At 47.6% G+C, this 19,379-nt stretch overlaps 1 protein-coding gene across 1 annotated transcript in view; it reads left to right on the forward strand.

Annotated features, from left to right (window-relative positions):
• The first annotated feature begins 343 nt into the window (after nt 1-343).
• Nucleotides 344-19,379, forward strand: part of ercc4 (excision repair cross-complementation group 4) — a 49,653-nt gene continuing 30,617 nt past the window's right edge. Inside the window, exons 1-4 of the mRNA XM_038819346.1 lie at nt 344-559; nt 12,559-12,739; nt 14,049-14,244; nt 16,806-17,013. Of these exons, the coding sequence (XP_038675274.1) occupies nt 386-559; nt 12,559-12,739; nt 14,049-14,244; nt 16,806-17,013 (759 nt within the window). The 5' untranslated portion in view covers nt 344-385. The remainder of the gene's footprint in view (nt 560-12,558; nt 12,740-14,048; nt 14,245-16,805; nt 17,014-19,379) is intronic.

The following is a 19,379-nucleotide window of genomic DNA, read 5'->3' on the forward strand; positions in this document are numbered from 1 at the left end:
CCGGGATTGAACCTCGGTGCCGTGAGGCTGCAGGGCTAACCACTGTGCCACCGTGCTGCCCTGTATTCCCCATGAATTGATACCCCTGATATAATCTTTTTAAAAAAATCTAATAAAAAAGTCTTTTTTTTTTAAATCTAATAATATTAAATAAAAACAGAAAATGCTGGAGATAGTCAGCAGGTCAGGCAGTGTGGAGACAGAGGGGAGGACATGGTCAGTGTGGGTCACCCTCTCTCTATCAGCCGGGCTCTGGCTGAGAGTGAGTACAGGAGGCGCCTGCTGTGCGCTCTCCCGCCTGCGGTGGCGCTGGCGGCGGAGGGCGGTGTGCGGGGAAGGCGGCTCCCGGTTACCAGGGAGACCGGCCAGGCCGGGCTGGGCGGCCATGACTCCGCTGCTGGAACACGAGAGTCAGATCTTCCTGGATCTGTTCCACCAGGATGGGCTGGTCATCACCGCGCGGGGGCTGGGGGTGGACAGGATTCTCCTCAACTTCCTCAAGCTTTACAACGAGCCCGGCTGCCTGGTGCTGGTGCTCAACACCAACACTGCCGAGGAGGTGAGCGGGGCCGCGGCAATGGCACCGGGGCCCAGGGAGCGGGTCCTGGGGCCCAGGGAGCGGGTCCTGGGGCCCAGGGAGCGGGTCCTGGGGCCCAGGGAGCGGGGCCTGGGGCCCAGGGAACGGGGCCTAGGGAGCGGGGAGTGGGCTTGAGGCCTAGAGAGCGGGGAGTGGGCCTGGGGCCTAGGGAGTGGGGCCTAGGGAGCTGGGCCTGGGGAGTGGGCTTGAGGCCTAGGGAGCGGGGCCTGGGGAGCGGGGCCTGGGAGCTGGGCCGCGCCCTCGGGGATGGGGACCGGGGTCTGGGTCTGTCCCCGTCCCCGTCCCCCTCCCCCTGGTCCCGTCCCCCCTCCAGTGGTGGTGCACTTGGACTTGGGCGCAAGAGTTAGGCCATTCAGCCCCTCCAGCCTACTCCACCATTCAATAAGACTGTGGGTGATCTGGTTGTGGTGTCAATTCAACTTTCCTATCTTCCTTTTCCCCCTCATCCATAACCCCCCAATCCATAATCCACCCACTCCCCACCCGTAACCCCCCCACTCCCCGTTCGTAACCCCCCCCACTCCCCGTTCGTAACCCCCCCCCACTCCCTGTCTGTCCCCCACTCCCTGTCCGTAACCCCCCCCCCACTCCCTGTCCGTAACCCCCCCCCACTCCCTGTCCGTAACCCCCCCACTCCCTGTCCGTAACCCCCCCACTCCCTGTCCGTAACCCCCCCCACTCCCTGTCCGTAACCCCCCCACTCCCTGTCCGTAACCCCCCCCACTCCCTGTCCGTAACCCCCCCCCACTCCCTGTCCGTAACCCCCCCCACTCCCTGTCCGTAACCCCCCCCACTCCCTGTCCGTAACCCCCCCACTCCCTGTCAGTAACCCCCCCCACTCCCTGTCAGTAACCCCCCCCCACTCCCTGTCCGTAACCCCCCCTACTCCCTGTCCGTAACCCCCCCCACTCCCTGTCCGTAACCCCCCCACTCCCTGTCCGTAACCCCCCCACTCCCTGTCCGTAACCCCCCCACTCCCTGTCCGTAACCCCCCCACTCCCTGTCCGTAACCCCCCCACTCCCTGTCCGTAACCCCCCCACTCCCTGTCCGTAACCCCCCCAGTCCCTGTCCGTAACCCCCCCAGTCCCTGTCCGTAACCCCCCCAGTCCCTGTCCGTAACCCCCCCACTCCCTGTCCGTAACCCCCCCACTCCCTGTCCGTAACCCCCCCACTCCCTGTCCGTAACCCCCCCCACTCCCTGTCCGTATCCCCCCCACTCCCCGTCTGTAACCCCCCACTCCCCGTCTGTAACCCCCCACTCCCCGTCCGTAACCCCCCCACTCCCCGTCCGTAACCCCCCCACTCCCCGTCCGTAACCCCCCCACTCCCCGTCCGTAACCCCCCCACTCCCCGTCCGTAACCCCCCCACTCCCCGTCCGTAACCCCCCCACTCCCCGTCCGTAACCCCCCCCCCACTCCCCGTCCGTAACCCCCCCCCACTCCCCGTCCGTAACCCCCCCCTCCCCGTCCGTAACCCCCCCCACTCCCAGTCCGCAAACCCCCCCACTCCCCGTCCGCAACCCTCCCCACTCCCCGTCCGCAACCCTCCCCACTCCCCGTCCGCAACCCTCCCCACTCCCCGTCCGCAACCCTCCCCACTCCCCGTCCGCAACCCTCCCCACTCCCCGTCCGCAACCCTCCCCACTCCCCGTCCGCAACCCTCCCCACTCCCCGTCCGTAACCCCCACACTCCCTGTCCGCAACTACCCCCCCCACTCCCCGTCCGTAACCCACCCCCCCACTCCCCGTCCGCAACCCTCCCCCACTCCCCGTCGGCAAGCCCCCCCCCCCACTCCCCGTCGGCAACCCGCCCCCCCCACTCCCCGTCGGCAACCCGCCCCCCCCACTCCCCGTCGGCAACCCGCCCCCCCCCCCACTCCCCGTCCGCAACCCCCCCCACTCTCCCCGTCCGCAACCCCCCCCACTCCCCGTCCGCAACCCCCCCCCACTCCCCGTCCGCAACCCCGCCACTCCCCGTCCGCAACCCCCCCCCACTCCCCGTCCGCAACCCCCCCCCCACTCCTGGTCCGCAACCCCCCCCCCCCTCCCCGTCCGCAACCCCCCCCCACTCCCCGTCCGCAACCCCCCCCCCACTCCCCGTCCGCAACCCCCCCCCACTCCCCGTCCGCAACCCTCCCCCACTCCCCGTCGGCAACCCCCCCCCCCCCCCACTCCCCGTCGGCAACCCGCCCCCCCCACTCCCCGTCGGCAACCCGCCCCCCCGACTCCCCGTCGGCAACCCGCCCCCCCCCCACTCCCCGTCCGCAACCCCCCCACTCTCCCCGTCCGCAACCCCCCCACTCCCCGTCCGTAAGCCCCCCGACTCCCTTCCCTTGCCGATCAGAAATCTTTAAAACTCTGCCGTAAATCAATTCCGTGACCCCCGCCTCCACTCTTTCCGCCCTGGAAGACAATTCCAAAGACCGATGACCTTCCGAGACAGAAATTCTCCTCTTCTCCGTCTTAATAGGCAGACCTCATTCATTCATAAAAGATGTACAGTTCATTCAGGGGGCCTGCGTCGCTGCATCCGTGTACCCATTTCCATGCACGTTGTGGTCTAGAGTTACGGGCAGCGGTGGTGGAGGCTCCAACGTTCTTATCATCGCATGGCCGACCAACAATTCCTACCACACATACTGGCCACCATTGGTGTGAGTTGGGACAATTCGCAGATTGATGCTTAACTTGTTTGGCCTCGTCATAATCTTTTATTGGTATGACAAGTAGGCTTACATTAACACTGCAATGAAGTTACTGTGAAAATCCCCTGGTCCCCACACTCCGGCGCCTGTTTGGATGCACTGAGGGAGAATTCAGAATGTCCAATTCATCTAACAATTCACCGGAAACCAGAGCACCCGGAGGAAACCCATGCAGGCATGGGGCGAATGTGCAGACTCCGCACAGTGACCCAAGCCGGGAATCAAACCTGAGTTCCTGGCGCTGTGAGGCAGCAGTGCTAACCACTGTGCTACCGTGCCACCACTGTGCTACCGTGCCGCCCCTGTGAAAACTCATATAACCCTTCCCATTAACTGGTCTTCAATTTGCTTTTAAACTTGTTGTTGATTTGGAAGTAACTTCCTGAATCCAGCCTCTTCCATACCCCCCATATCCCCTCATTTGACCTCGGATCCCTCATTTCCAAACCAAATAGCTGATAGAGCAAAATTGTTGCTAGCGATCAACTTGATGGTTCTTTAAAATGTTTCAAGATCCTGACTATCTCACTTGTGTCTTGATAACGAGAACTGGATAACTACTTGAGATGTAGTCTGACCAGAAGACTATTTAAATCTGACTTGTATTCCCCTGCTGTGGTGAAATATCCAGCTCAGCTTTCTGTGTGCTGATTGCTGCACCACAGTAACTGGGTGCGCATCAGGTCAATAAAATCCCCTCCATCTCTTTCAATGTTGCTGCAGAATTTGCTAGTTGTTGAATGCTCTTCCGATGGCAGTCATTGCGTGTGTCCATATTAAGTTTCATTTGTTGTTCTGCCCACTTTGCATGTTGGATTTTGTAGTTAATGGTGAACAAACAGCACTTGCCATTCATTAATTACCTTTATACTTGCCCTGGAATTTTGTGTGTTTTTACACTGACTTGCCATGGTTGGGATTCCAAATTGCTGGAAAACTCCGTTGGTCTGGCAGTATCTGTGGACTGAGAAATGGGTGGGATTCTCCAGCTGCGCCCAGCTATCAAGGGGAAATTCCCGCCCACGGTCAATGGATCTTTACACGGCCCGCGTCCCACCCGCGGTGGCCTTGCCCAATGTTTTTAGCCCAATATGACTCCTTTCCAGCAGTATTCTACTTTTACTTTCTAGAAGGGATCAGTGTGAGCAGGGCAATCAATCTGTATTTGCTCAACCAGTCAGATTGAAGAATCCTCACTGATACATAGAACTTGATTTTGAGTTGGTTAAAATTGGGCCCGTAAACTATAAGTTTGAATATTTAATGAAATAATAAATCGCGTAGAGAAAGTGAAGGGGCTGGTTTAGCACAGGGCTAAATAGCTGGCTTTTAAAGCAGACCAAGGCAGGCCAGCAGCATGGTTCAATTCCTGTACCAGCCTCCCCGAACAGGCGCCGGAATGTGGCGACTAGGGGCTTTTCACAATAACTTCATTTGAAGCCTCCTTGTGACAATAAGTGATTTTCATTTCATTTCAAGCGAGGATAGAAAGATGGGGTTGTGAAAGGGAGATAAAGTTATGAGGCAGAAAAAGAAAGCAAAAACTTTATTTAAGTCTCCAACAATATTTAGCATCTGAAGAATGAGCCTTGTGAAAGTTAAATCTTCAGTGCCAAAGAGGTTGTTTGGCAGTAATTAATACATAAAATGCACTTGCACTTGAATGGAGAAGCCCTCATTTTTTTCTGGCAAGTTTAGTGAGCAACTGTGGCCAAGTACAGCAACTTTCACACTCTTCGTGTGTTTCGTGCCGAGTCTCTGGGTGAGATACTGGTGTGGAAAAGCTTCTGGAGGAGCAAGGTAAATCAGACAGCAACTTCCTGAGTTTTGTTTGTGCACATATGCAGTCCCCAGATATTGTTGTCTGATTTACTCCATAATAACATTGATCGCGTTCTTAACACAAAATCCAGACCAAAACATGTGACTGATTCTATTGTCCCCGAGCTGTCTTCAGAATCAATTGCTCATCCTGCTTTCTGTCCACTGAAATGTCATCCATTGGTCTTTATGAAAGAGTTTGAAAACATGTGAAATATGAAACAGTTACATACATTTGTATCAAACGTGTCATTTTTTGCGATATGCTGGAAGTAATATTGATCTATTACAAGCAAAAATGATTGCTGATTCTTAAGGAATGTTCGGGCATTTTGTATGATTTTCCTGCCAGTATCTGTTCCACAGCAACCACTGAAAATGCTCATTCAGCGGAGCAGAGTTTGCAGTGTGTCATCGTGTTGAAAATAACGATGTTGTCAAAGCTTTTCATCTTGCACTCATCAGGACAGATTTGGGTTTATTGGATTTGGGTTTGTTGTCACGTGTACCGAGGTACAGTGAAAAATATTGTTCTGCGTACAGTGCAGACAGATCATTCCATACGTGAAAAAAAAGATATATGATAGATACACAATGTAAATACATAGACATTGGATGAAGCATACAGAGTGCAGTACTACTCGAGAAGATGTGTGAGCAGATTGCATCAGTCCATACAAAGGTCGTTTAGGAGTCTGGTAACAGCAGTGAATAAGCTGTTTTTGAATCAGTTAGTGCTGTTCTCAGACTTTTGTATCTCCTGCCCGATGGAAGAAGTTGAGAGAGTGAGTAAGCCAGGTGGGAGGGGTCTTTGATTGTGCTGCCCGCTTTCTTGGGCTTTCCCAAGACAGCGGGTGGTGTAGACAGAGTCAATGGACGGGAAGTGGGTTCACGTGATGCACTGAGCTGTGTTCACGACTCTCTGTAGTCTCTTACGGTCTTGGGCTGAGCAGTTGCCATACCAGGCTGCGATGCAGCCAGATAGGATGCTTTCTATGGTGCACCTGTAAATGTTGGTCAGAGTCAGTGTGGACATGCCAAATTTCCTTGGTTTCCTGAGGAGGTATAGGCGCTGCTGTGCTTTCTTGGTCATAGCGATGACGTGGATGTACCAGGACATATTTTTGGTGATGTGCACACCAGGAACTTGAAGATGTCAACAATCTCCACCTCGGTACCTTTGATGCAGACAGGGGTGTGTACAATACTTTGCTTCCTGAAGGCAATGACCAGCCCTTTAGTTTTGCTGGCATTGAGGGAGAGATTATTGTCATTACAACACTCCACTAGGTTCTCTATCTCCCTCCTTTATTCTGACTCATTGTTGTTTGAGATCCGACCCACTATGATTTTGTCATCAACAAACTTGTAGATGGAGTTGGAGCCAAATTTTGCCACGCAGTTGTGTGTGTATAGGGAGTGTAGTAGGGGGCAAAGTATACAGGCTTGCTGGACCCCGGTATTGTGGACTATCATGGAGGAGGTGTAATTGTTTATTCTTACTGATTGTGGTCCATGGGTCAGAAAGTTGAGGATCCAGTTGCAGAGTGAGGAGCCAAGTCCTAGGTTTTGGAGCTTTGACATGAGCTTGCCTGGGATTATGGTGTTGAAGGCAGAGGTGTAGTCAATAAATAGGAGTCTGATGTAGGAGCCCTCGTTGTCGAGATGCTCCATGGATGAGTGTAGGGCCAGGGAGATGGCGTCTGCTGTGGACCGGTTGCAGCGGTATGCGAATTGCAGTGGATCTAGCCATTCTGGGAGTATGGAATTGAGGTGGCTCATGAGCAACCTCACTTTGTTACGATCAATGTCAAGGCCACCGGACGATAGTCATTGAGACACGTCCGGTTCTTCTTTGGCACCGATCCGGGCCTGTCGCCTTCTGAGGGATCTCTTTCAAGAAGGCTGATCTGACTTTGGAAGCTGTGATGGTGGGTGTGTCCGGGGCTGCTGGGGCAGTCGACAGCGGTTTAATGGTTTCCTGTTCAAACCGAGCACAGCATGCATATGTGCTGCATATTGTGGAATCACTTGGTAATATGAGCAAGTTGCATGGCATCTTTAACATGCAAATACATGGCAAAAATAAATCTCGACGATGAAATATGGTTCTGTTTCAAAACCCAAGGTGGAATATTTTGAACAGCAGTGAGCCCATTCTATCTGTAGGCGATGGCAATGGGCTAAATCAGATGAACTGCAGTTGGAAAAGAGAATGAAGAATTGATGCCTTTCTATCAGGAAATATTTTTAAATAACACGCTTGTGTGTTTAAATGTTTACGTTTCAATACTCACTATGTACAACCCTGAAGTTACATTCCAGAAGGTTCTCTGGTGTTTGAGTGGAGATGATACTGTCTTAACCACATTCAGGAATTTTAGCAGAAAATGCCATACATTCACACATTACAGATAAATGTATTTCAAAGTGTATATTTAATTATCCAACATTTATCATTCAGTAACCAACGAAGTAAAGCTCTCAATAATCTAAAAACACATGCTTAAGTGCTTTTACCAGCAAATGTACACAAAGGTTAAAGTTCACATATATGCTTCATGTAACTGACCATTGAGATCACATTCATAGACACCTCAATGGAGGTGTCTATGAATCATTGTTAGAATATTAATCAAAAAATGCATTATGCCAACTGTGGATTCATAATTAGCTGCAAGTGGCTAATATATTGGCCAATATTACCTCAATTAACCATCCAAGCACTGACTACTTGAATGTGTAAAAAACTTGGAATACTTAAGTTTCCCCAGTTTGCAACCAACATGGCTGGTCTGACCTTTCTACTGCCCTGTCACGGCTGAGGTCAACAGACTCTTCATTGCAGACTTTCTCTAATTGGCAGATTAAACAGTTTTAAAAAAAAACTATCCATGCTAAGAAGTCTTCATTCCCTTCGTGAAGCTCTGTCTTTAGGTTTCAGATATGCAAGCTGTAGGGGTTAATAAACGGCAGCATGGATTTGTTGAACAAAAATTATGTCTTACTAACTTGTTTGAGTTCTTTTGATGAAGGAATGGAGAGGGGTTATGTGTATATGGACTACTCAAAGGTGTTTGTTTAAAAAGTACCACGTAATAGACCTGTTAGCAAATATGAAGGTTATGGGATTTAGGGTACCTGGTAAAGATTCCAGAGGTGAGACCATAAGACGTAGGAACTGAAGTAGGCCATTTGGCCTATTGAGTCTGCACTGCAATTCAATTACATAACTGACCTGATGTATTAATCCTCAATTCCACTTCCCTACTTTATCCCCATAACCATTGATTCCCTCACTGATTAAAAATCTGTCAATCTCAGCCTTGAACATACTTAATGATTCAGCCTCTACCGCCTTCTGCATAAAGAATTCCACAGATTCACGACCCTCTGAGGAAGAAATTCTCCCTCATCTCTCTCTTAAATGGGTGACCGCTTACTCTTGAGATTATGCTCTCTGATCCTAGATTCTTCCACAAGGAGAAACAACCTCTCAGCATCTACCCTGTCACGCCCCCTGAGAATCTGTTATGTCTCAATAAGGTTGCCTCTCATTCCTCTAAACTCCAGTGAGTACAGGCTCAACCTACACAACCTCTCTTCGTAAGAAAATCCCTCCATACCCAGGATCGGCCTAGTGAATCTTCTGTGGACTGCCTCCAGTATATCTTCCCTTAGATCAGGGGACCAAAACTGTATACTGTATTCCAGCTGTGCCTTGGAAGGAGAATGAGGCGAGAGTGGGGGACTGGGATGAAACAGATAGCTCTTGCAATGAGCAGTGGGCTGAATAGCTGCCTAATGAAGATTTAATGACCTGCTATGTTGATAGCCCAGAAAATGCTGAACAGACATAATGACAAAGATCTGGGATTCAGCTTGGAGACTGCTGAGTGGCGATGTTTAGGCCTCAGCCTGCATTTTCTTGTCATGTAATGGACCATAGTGAGAGCCGGAGCTGAGAGCTTTTCACTGGTGTTGTTATTCTTTAGAATAGTTGATGATTATCCCGTTGCCTGTGTACTAGATGAAGCACAGCAGCTTGTGAGTTCTGAATCACCTGAGGAACCATTGGGACTTCATCATGACCTCAATTCCATGGGATGCTGCCGACTGCTCATAAGAGCATTTTGTGGGGATCAAAGCCGTGGCAGCAGCTCTCTCAAGATACAAGTCGTGCAGAAAAGAAGATGCACACTTGAAGTGTACCTTCGAGATATGAATTTGGAGAATCAGCGCGATATGCCCAAAATTGGCCAATCCAGGAACAAATGGTTGAGGAATTTCTGTAATCTCTCACACTAATTTAAAACAAACTCACAGTGGGAATCAGCACAGTCTATAAAACTGACCTCACATCAAAATAATCACCATTGTGTGTTTCCACTAATTGTCCCTGTTGCAGGCCTTTAGAGGAAGCTCTAATAAGTAATATTTATTAGGTATAATGTTGCTGACTGGCATGTTTTAAAACTTTTAATTTTATATTAATTTACGAAGAAACTAACTACACCAATGTAACACTTTGCAGCTTGTTAAATCTTTTTCAATTATTTTAAAATGGGTGAGGTACACAGGGATAGGAGTAGGCCATAATGGCCAGTAGACCATATAACCTCCAGTTCTGCCATTCCCTGGGATCTTGGCTGATCAGGGCCCTAACTCCATGTGCCTGTCTTTGTCCTGCATCCTTTGTTATCTTTGGTTAACAAAAACATAGTAATCTCAAGTTTAAAATTAGCAATTGATCTCACAATTGCCATTTGCGGAATACATCCACCATCCTTTTTGTGTAGAAATGTTTCCGAATTTCTCTCCCTGGTCCGGTTCTATCTTTTTAGGTTCTCCTAGTCTAGACTCCCCATCCAGTGGAAATACTCCCTCCACATAGTTGACCTGACACTCCCTGGCGATGCTTATTCTTTGTGATGAACCCACTTTCAGCTGTAAGAATGAAACTGCAACACGGTGCCACCCACTGTTAATTTGATGATATCTCTTAATGTAGACACTTTTTTGTAAAAAAAAAGGTTATGTTCTAGAATGCAGTACGTCTGCGCCGTTTCATTGCAGGTTTTATATTTGGAATATACAAATGCGTTTATGAGGAAATTGAGCTTCTGAACACTAGTGCAATTTGCATCCAGTGCCCTGATTGAACATAGAGCCAGAAAACTCATGGCCAATATTTCATCTAACTGATTACCTCAAAGCACAAGACAATGGCTAAATGTGTATATGTATTTCTGGATATATTATGGAGAGGTCTGGGGAAAAGAACAAAGGAACCTCTGCTGCACAAATTTACTGAAGGCCTTACGCTGCTCATGGAGATTGTTGGCCCTGGGATTGTGTGACAGTGCTTATGATCACGAGACCATTCTGCCCGTCACATTGATGCCAACATTAGATCTCCAACTGGAGCTTTCTGCTGCTGTCCTGTTTTAGCTGCTGCATCACCATTTCAATTCATCTCAATGATAAATCTCAGAAGGAAGCCTGATCTGTGAAAAATCCTGACGTTAGGAATTTGAAACTTTTTTTATTTGACTGCAGTTTTCACATACTTGGAGGATTAATTTTGCTACCTTGCAAAATACAAAACTACTTCCTCACTGTGCAGTAACACCTCATATGTTTTTAAGTAGAGACATTGGTAGTATTTATGGTGTATCAATATTAAAGAACAAAGAAAACTACAGCACAGGAACAGGCCCTTCAGCCCTCCCAGCCTGTGCCGATCCAGATCCTTTACCTAAACCTGTCTCCTATTTTCCAAGGTCTACTTCCCTCTGTTCCCGCCCATTCATATACCTGTCTGGATGCTTCTTAAATGATGCTATCGTGCCCGCCTCTACCACCTCCGCTGGTAAAGCGTTCCAGGCACCTACCACCCTCTGCGTCAAAAACTTTCCACACACATCTCCCTTAAACCTTCCCCCTCTCACTTTGAAATCGTGACCCCTTGTAATTGACACCCCCACTCTTGGGAAAAGCTTGTTGCTATCCACCCTGTCTATACCTCTCATAATTTTGTAGACCTCAATCAGGTCCCCCCTCAACCTCCATCTTTCCAACAAAAACAATCCTAATCTACTCAACCTTTCTTCATAGCTAGCACCCTCCATACCAGGCAACATCCTGGTGAACCTCCTCTGCACCCTCTCCAAGGCATCCACATCCTTCTGGTAATGTGGCGACCAGAACTGCACGCAGTATTCCAAATGTGGCCGAACCAAAGTCCTATACAACTGTAACATGATCTGCCAACTCTTGTACTCAATACCCCGTCCGATGAAGGCAAGCATGCTGTATGCCTTCTTGACCACTCTATCAACCTATGTTGCCACCTTCAGGGTACAATGGACCTGAACACCCAGATCTCTCTGCACATCAATTTTCTCCAAGACCCTTCCATTGACCATATAGTCCGCTCTTGAATTTGATCTTCAAAAATGCTAATTTAATCCAAAATAATTTAATTTTTATTCTTGTGGAATCTGGGCATCGTTGGGTAGGCCAGCATTTATTCCCCTGATTACCATGCCCTATTGCTAAAATCTTCCCATTGGTGGAATGATCAAGGACACAGATTTGAAATAATTGGAAAAAGAAGGAAAGACCTGAGTTTTTCACACAGCGAATGGCTATGGTCTGGAATGTGCTACCTGATACAGCAAATCCTCACTCAAAGTTGTGGTTGTATTCCTGGCAATCACAATTTTAAGTGATGCAACTTTAATTGAATCATTGATTCCTTTTGGGAACCCATGTTAAGGATGGAGTTAGGGTCCTTCAAACATTTCTTGCCCAGAAAAGCCAATGTGCAATTTGAAATTCTGTACCATACATGTGAAGCACTGTGCATTCCAAGCTGGAATAATTTGCAGATTAAAATAAATTATCGAATATAACAGAAATACTGTTATAATTCAAATGAGATAACACAAAATCACCCAAACAAGCCCTGAATAGCTCAGCTTCTGCATCTCACCCACTGTTCTCCTGAAACTCAGCTCAAATTTTTGCCTGCTTTCCTTTCCCACTCTGTCTCTGCAGCTCCTCCATCAGAACTTGGCAACAGCTGGCACAGGTTTAGGATGGGCAGGGCAGAGTGTAGTTGATGTACAATTGAAAATAGTGACTAAAATCAGAAAGACAAGCCCGAGAGATTAAGTAGGGCAATTTAAAGTGAAGACCTACTGCAGTGTGAACAAAAGAGATTCAACTGAAGCATTAGAGAGTAAAAGAATCAACGGGGTTAATACGGTGGGGGTGGGGACGAAGGTGAGGGAATGACACAAGGTGAATTGCTCATTCGAAGAGCCAGTGGGAAATAATGGGCTGGATGGATTGTAACGATTCTGTGATTAACATCTACATGGCATAAAAAGAGGGTTACATTTTAAACAATTGCTTCTCTGTTTCAGCAATATTTTATTGAGCAGCTACGCTCGGAAGGCGTGCCGCATCTACCTCGCATTATTACCAATGAAATTCCAAGTAATGACCGGTATACGGTATACACTGAGGGTGGGGTCTTGTTTGTGACCAGCCGAATTCTAGTCGTCGACTTCTTAACCGATCGTATTCCTGCAAATCTTATTACAGGTAAGTGGTCTGTTGGTCTTTATTTTAATTCTTTAAACAGAGGACTAAGAAACAGGAACCTGGACATATGATCCAGGGGTTGAATTCAGTTGCCAGCATGCCAATTGGGAAATTTCATCTGAATGAACAAATAAACTTTGACTGAAAAGCTATTAGCAGTCATGATGACCATGTAGCTACTGGAGTGTTGTTAAAAACCCATCTGGTTCACTAATGAAGGAAATCTGCCGCTCCTATTAGTGCTGATCTAGATGTGATTCCCAGATCCACAGGCTATTCTCAACAGCCCTGTAAAATGGCCTAGCGGGCCAGACAGTTACGAATAATATTTATCATGGTCACAAGTAGGCTTACATTAACACTGCAATGAAATTACTGTGAAAAGCCCCTAGTCGCCACACTCTGGCGCCTGTTCGTGTACACTGAGGGAGAATTCAGAATGTCCAATTCACCAGAAAAGCACGCCTTTCAGGACTTGAGAGGAAACCAGAGCATACGCAGACACAGGGAGAACATGCAGACTCCGCATAGACAGTGACCCAAGCCGGGAATCAAACCTTGGTCCCTGGCGTTGAGGCAACAGTGCTAACCACTGTGCTACTGTGCCACCCAAAATATTGGGCAACAAATGCCGATCTTACCAATGATGCTCACATCCCACAATGGATCAAACAAAAATGTTCAATGATATTCGGTTTGCTTTGAAATAAAATCTATTCAGTATAAAGCTTTTGGTATTGCTGCCGCCTCCTTCCTGCGCTAAAGTTGCTTCCACAAGTTTGCTATTGGGCACTTTGAGAAATGCTGGCTGTTGCCCTCTCCGTCTTGAGTCATGAGTGTTCCTTTTATGGTTTTTTAAAACACTTTCCAACTGTGAAGCATTAGAAGTTTAGACTGACTCTTGTATGCAGACTCAGATCTGAGATGGTAAGTAAAATGGGGGGATTGGTACTGTGGGTAGCTGTCAGCCTGGCCTGTGCTAAACATGGAGAGATGGATACTGTCTATGGCTGTCGGCCACTTCTTAGAAAGGGTTAATCATCCTATATGTCTACGCAGCAGAAAGAGAATTAATACTCATGCCCTCCTTCAAAGGTGTTGATGGTGTCAGCTTTTATAACTGAGTATATCAATCTGAGATTCCGCATATTACATTTTATTAAATTCTAGATAACTGGGCTGTATGATGTATAGATGCAGGATGTATAGATTCTGTGTTCTAGAAAATATAATATTTACACCACGCTGACCTAGTTGCATCAATGGTTTCTGTGACAAAGAGTGTCCTGGAATACTTCTGTCTTTGCAGGTATTTTGGTATACAAAGCTCACAGAATCATTGAATCGTGTCAGGAAGCATTTATCCTTCGGCTTTATCGGCAGAAGAACAAACAGGGTTTTATCAAGGCTTTCACGGACAATGCAGTCGCCTTTAGTCTTGGATTCTGTCGAGTGGAACGAGTCATGCGAAACTTGTTTGTTCGAAAGCTGTATCTGTGGCCCAGGTAAGCAGCAGAAAGGGAAACTGATTTTTATTTCATCCGTTAAGTGCAGCCATTTACTGTTAAAGGAGGTTAACAGACAAAGTCCACCATTTCACACAGCTGCCTGATGTCAGCGTTCCACTAGGAATTCTTGTACCATAATTGCTGATAATGTTCTGCAAATGTCCCAGTGTGAAACCACTATAACCAACTGTTAACTTGACAACACCAACCCCCACAAACGGTGTTCTAATATTGGAGGCACATGAGCTGGAATCCAAACAATGCGCAGAGAATACAAAGCACTGCCAGGGTGTGTATCAGAACCATTGTCTACTGGATAAGCAGCATTGTCTGCCATGCCAGATACTAGATAATACAGCAGGTATAGTACAGGGGGGGCAGCATGGTGGCACAGTGGTTAGCATTGTTGCTCATGGTGCCGAGGTACCAGGTTCAATCCCAGCTCTGGGTCACTGTCCGTGTGGAGTTTGCACATTCTCCCCATGTCTGCGTGGGTTTAGCCCCCACAACCCAAAGATGTGCAGGGTAGGTGGATTGGCCACACTAAATTACCCCTTAATTGGAAATAATTAATTGGGCACTCAAAATTTATTTTTAAAAAAAGGTATAGTACAGGGAAGAGAGATGATACACAAGTTATTTTTCCAAGCTCATTGCTAGAACATATTGTGCACACCGGAATGCCCTTAAGTTTCAACAACAGCTCCACAGTATTCCAAAGGAAGTCCAAGAATTCAGATGACGCCGTTGTAACCCGGCTGATTTACCTGAAGTTCATTTCTTTAACCAGCTTTATTCATTCTGGCTGGGTGCTTTCTATATAAAATACACAAACTTTCTTGAGGCAAAACGCTTCACTATTGCTCATGTTTTGCATATTTAACCTCCAACTTGCACTCCAGGAACAGGAGAAAATTTAAAAAACACTAGGCTTGTAGAAATTAATACCTCAGCCACTGGAAAAGCATTTTGATTCAATATTGCGAGCTGCCGACAATAGGCTCCGTCTGCAGCTGGTCAAGGTTATTTTTTTTAAAATCACATTTTATAATTAATCTTTTGTGGGATGTGGGAGTCGCTGGCTAGGGCAGCATTTATTGGCCATGCCTAATTGCCCTCGAAGGTGGTGGTGAACCGCTGCCTTGAACTGCAGCAATAAATGTGGTGCATCCCACAGTGCTGCCAGGGAGGAAGTTCCAGGACAGTGACAGTGAAGGAATGACAATGGGCGGGATTCTCCATTGGCTGGCACCAAAATCGTGAAATGCGATTGGGCAGAGAGTAGGTTCCAATGCCGAAATCATGGCCGTGTAGGTGTCCTCCCAGGCCACCTCCCCTGGGTGCCCTCTGGCCCCAGCCAACCCAACAGCTGTATAGGTGCCCTCCAGCTTGGATGAGTGTGTGGGGAATATAATGTGTACGTGCGGCTGCAGCTTGTCAGCCTCCCGAGTATCAATCACAGACCCAGCGAATCCTGCACCGCTTTTCATTGGAATCGATGGTGTTCCACGTGGCGCCGGTGCTAGCCCCTCCACAGTTCCTGTTCGGCGCCAGTTTCGATCCAGGTTCGGCGCCAGTTTTGCTGTCGTAGGAGCGGCATGTGGCGCAGTGGATAGCACTGGAACTGCGGCGCTGAGGACCCGGGTTCGAATCCCGGCCCTGGGTCACTGTCCGTGTGGAGTTTGCACATTCTCCCCGTGTCTGCGTGGGTTTCACCCCCACAACCCAAAGATGTGCAGGGTCGGTGGATTGGCCAAGCTAAATTGCCCTTTAATTGGAAAAAAAAGTTTTTAAAATAATAAATAGTCGTGAAAGCCCACAAATCCTGCGCCGGCGTCAACACTTAGTCTCAGGAACGGAGAATCCCGCCCAATATATTTCTTACGTCAGATTTTGAAACTTGTGCTGCTGAAAAAATGATGAATTGCCGCCTGAAGCTTGGTAATGGAGGTGTGCACGAACTAGGATGCTTGGAGTCTGGTCTGCCTTTGAAACTGTTACTTTGGTTTCTTTATAAATGTGCTACTCCATTACCAATTCCATTACAGCAGGCGCATTCTTTTAAAAACAAATTAGAGTGCCGAATTCATTTTTTTCAATTAAGGGACAATTTAGCATGGCCAAACCACCTACCCTGCACATCTTTGGGTTGTGGGGCTGAAACCCACGCAGACACGGGGAGAATGTGCAAACTCCACACGGACAGTGACCCAGAGCTGGGATCGAACCTGGGATCTCGGCGCCGTGAGGCAGCAGTGCTAACCACTGCGCCACCCTGCTGCTCAGGCACATTCTTTTAATCGTACTTTACTTGACTACTTTTTCCAACCAAATGATAGCGGAGATAACCAGCTGTTGAAAGGAGTTTAATTATCATTGGGCATAAAATGAAAATTATTAATAAATTTGGAACAGTATACGAAAGTATTTAATAATTTCGACCTATGGCAGTGGATGTATTTGATGGAATTACTTCGATAGGACAGAAGGTTTATTGACATCCTGTGTCCTGCATATCCTTTGCTGTCTTTCACTGGTACAATTTCCTCTCCTCTTAGATTCCATATAGCTGTGGGTTCATGCCTGGACAGGCACAAACCTGAAGTAATAGAGTTGCACGTATCTCTGACGCCCGCCATGCTGGCTATCCAGACTGCTATAATGGACATAATGAATGCCTGCTTGAAAGAACTTAAACGCTACAACCCCTCTTTGGATGTTGAGGAACTATCTCTTGAGAACGCTGTTGGGAAGTCATTTGAAAAGGTTTGCAATTCCGAATTTTTTTTTTAAAGAAGTGTTTTGGTCTCCGCTTTCTGTTCTCTGCCGAAAATAACTTCCCAGGACTCGACAAGCGGTAGGCACTGTTGGGTTATGTGGAAGTTCTTTAGGATTGCCTCCATTTTCTTTACTCTTGATCCTCTGGAAAGGATCATGTTTCCACTTAATGCATAACCAGGACAGCACAGCTGAGCGATGGAAGTTACCCTGTGGAGAAACATTCTCCGTTATTGTACCACACGTAGAGGCTGTTGCTGAGCTAGTGTAATTGGTAGACACTTTTTTGGAATTATTATTTCTACAAAAAGAACCAGACTTTAAAATGGGGCAAACGACCTGCTAAAGTCAACCACCAAGCTTGCAGGAAAAGTTAAATGAAATTTAACTGCTAGAAATCTGCATTTTGCTCTGCAGTTTAAGCAAGCTCCAGTGATTGAAATTATTAAATAGAACAAAGAACAAAGAAAATTACAGCACAGGAACAGGCCCTTCGGCCCTCCCAGCCTGTGCCGATCCAGACCCTTTATCTAAACCTGTCTCCTATTTTCCAAGGTCTACTTCCCTCTGTTCCCGCCCGTTCATATACCTGTCCAGATGCATCTTAAATGATGCTATCAAGCCCGCCTCTACCACCTCCCCTGGTAAAGCGTTCCAGGCACCCACCACCCTCTGCGTAAAAAACTTCCCACGCACATCTCCCTTAAACTTTCCCCCTCTCACCTTTAAATCATCACCCCTTGTAACTGACACCCCCACTCTTGGGAAAAGCTTGTTGCTATCCACCCTGTCCATACCGCTCATAATTTTGTAGACCTCAATCAGGTCCCCCCTCAACCTCCGTCTTTCCAACAAAAACAATCACAATCTACTCAACCTTTCTTCATAGCTAGCACCCTCCATACCAGGCAACATCCTGGTGAACCTCCTCTGCACCCTCTCCAAAGCATCCACATCCTTCTGGTAATGTGGCGACCAGAACTGCACGCAGTATTCAAAATGTGGCCGAACCAAAGTCCAATACAACTGTAACATGACCTGCCAACTCTTGTACTCAATACCCCTTCCGATGAAGGCAAGCATGCTGTACGCCGCCTTGACCACTCTATCCACCTGCGTTGCCACCTTCAGGGTACAATGGACCTGAACTCCCAGATCTCTCTGTACATCAATTTTCCCCAAGACCCTTCCATTGACCATATAGTCCACTCTTGAATGTGATCTTCCAAAATGCATCACCTCGCATTTGCCTGGATTGATCTCCATCTGCCATTTCTCTGCCCAACTCTCCAATCTATCTATATTTTGTTGTATTCTCTGACAGTCCTCCTCGCTACCTGCAACTCCACCAATCTTAGTATCATCTGCAAACTTGGTAATCAGACCACCTGTACCTTCCTCCAGGTCATTTATGTAGATCACAAACAACAGTGGTCCGAGCACGGATCCCTGTGGAACACCACTAGTCACCCTTCTCCATTTTGAGACACTCCCTTCCACCACTACTCTCTGTCTCCTGTTGCCCAGCCAGTTCTTTATCCATCTAGCTAGTACACCCTGAACCCCATACGACTTCACTTTTTCCATCAACCTGCCATGGGAAACCTTATCAAACGCCTTACTAAAGTCCATGTATATGACATCTACATGAGCCCTTCCCTCATCAATTAACTTTGTCACTTACTCAAAGAATTCTATTAGGTTTGTAAGACATGAACTTCCCTGCACAAAACCATGCTGCATATCACTGATAAGTCTATTTTCTTCCAGATGTGAATAGATCCTATCCCTCAGTATCTTCTCCAACAGTTTGCCTACCACTGACGTCAAGCTCACAGGTCTATAATTCCCTGGATTATCCCTGCTACCCTTCTTAAACAAAGGGACAACATTAGCAATTCTCCAGTCCTCCGGGACCTCACCCGTGCTTAAGGATGCTGCAAAGATATCTGTTAAAGCCCCAGCTATTTTGACCCTCGCTTCCCTCAGTAACCTGGGATAGATCCCATCCGGTCCTGGGGACTTGTCCACCTTAATGTCTTTTAGAATATCCAAAACTTCCCCCTTCCGTATGACAACTTGACCTAGAGTATTTAAATATCCATCCCTAGCCTCAACATCCATCTTGTCCCTCTCCTTTGTGAATACCAATGCAAAGTACTCATTAAGAATCTCACCCATTTCCTCTGAGTCCACGCATAAATTCCCTCTTTTGTCTTTGAGTGGGCCAATCCTTTCTCTAGTTACCCTCTTGCTCCTTACATACGAATAAAAGGCTTTGGGATTTTCCTTAACCCTGTTAGCCAAAGATATTTCATGACCCCTTTTAGCCCTCTTTATTGCGCATTTGAGAT

Source organism: Scyliorhinus canicula, chromosome 15, assembly GCF_902713615.1.
Source record: "Scyliorhinus canicula chromosome 15, sScyCan1.1, whole genome shotgun sequence".
Lineage (NCBI taxonomy): Eukaryota > Metazoa > Chordata > Chondrichthyes > Carcharhiniformes > Scyliorhinidae > Scyliorhinus > Scyliorhinus canicula.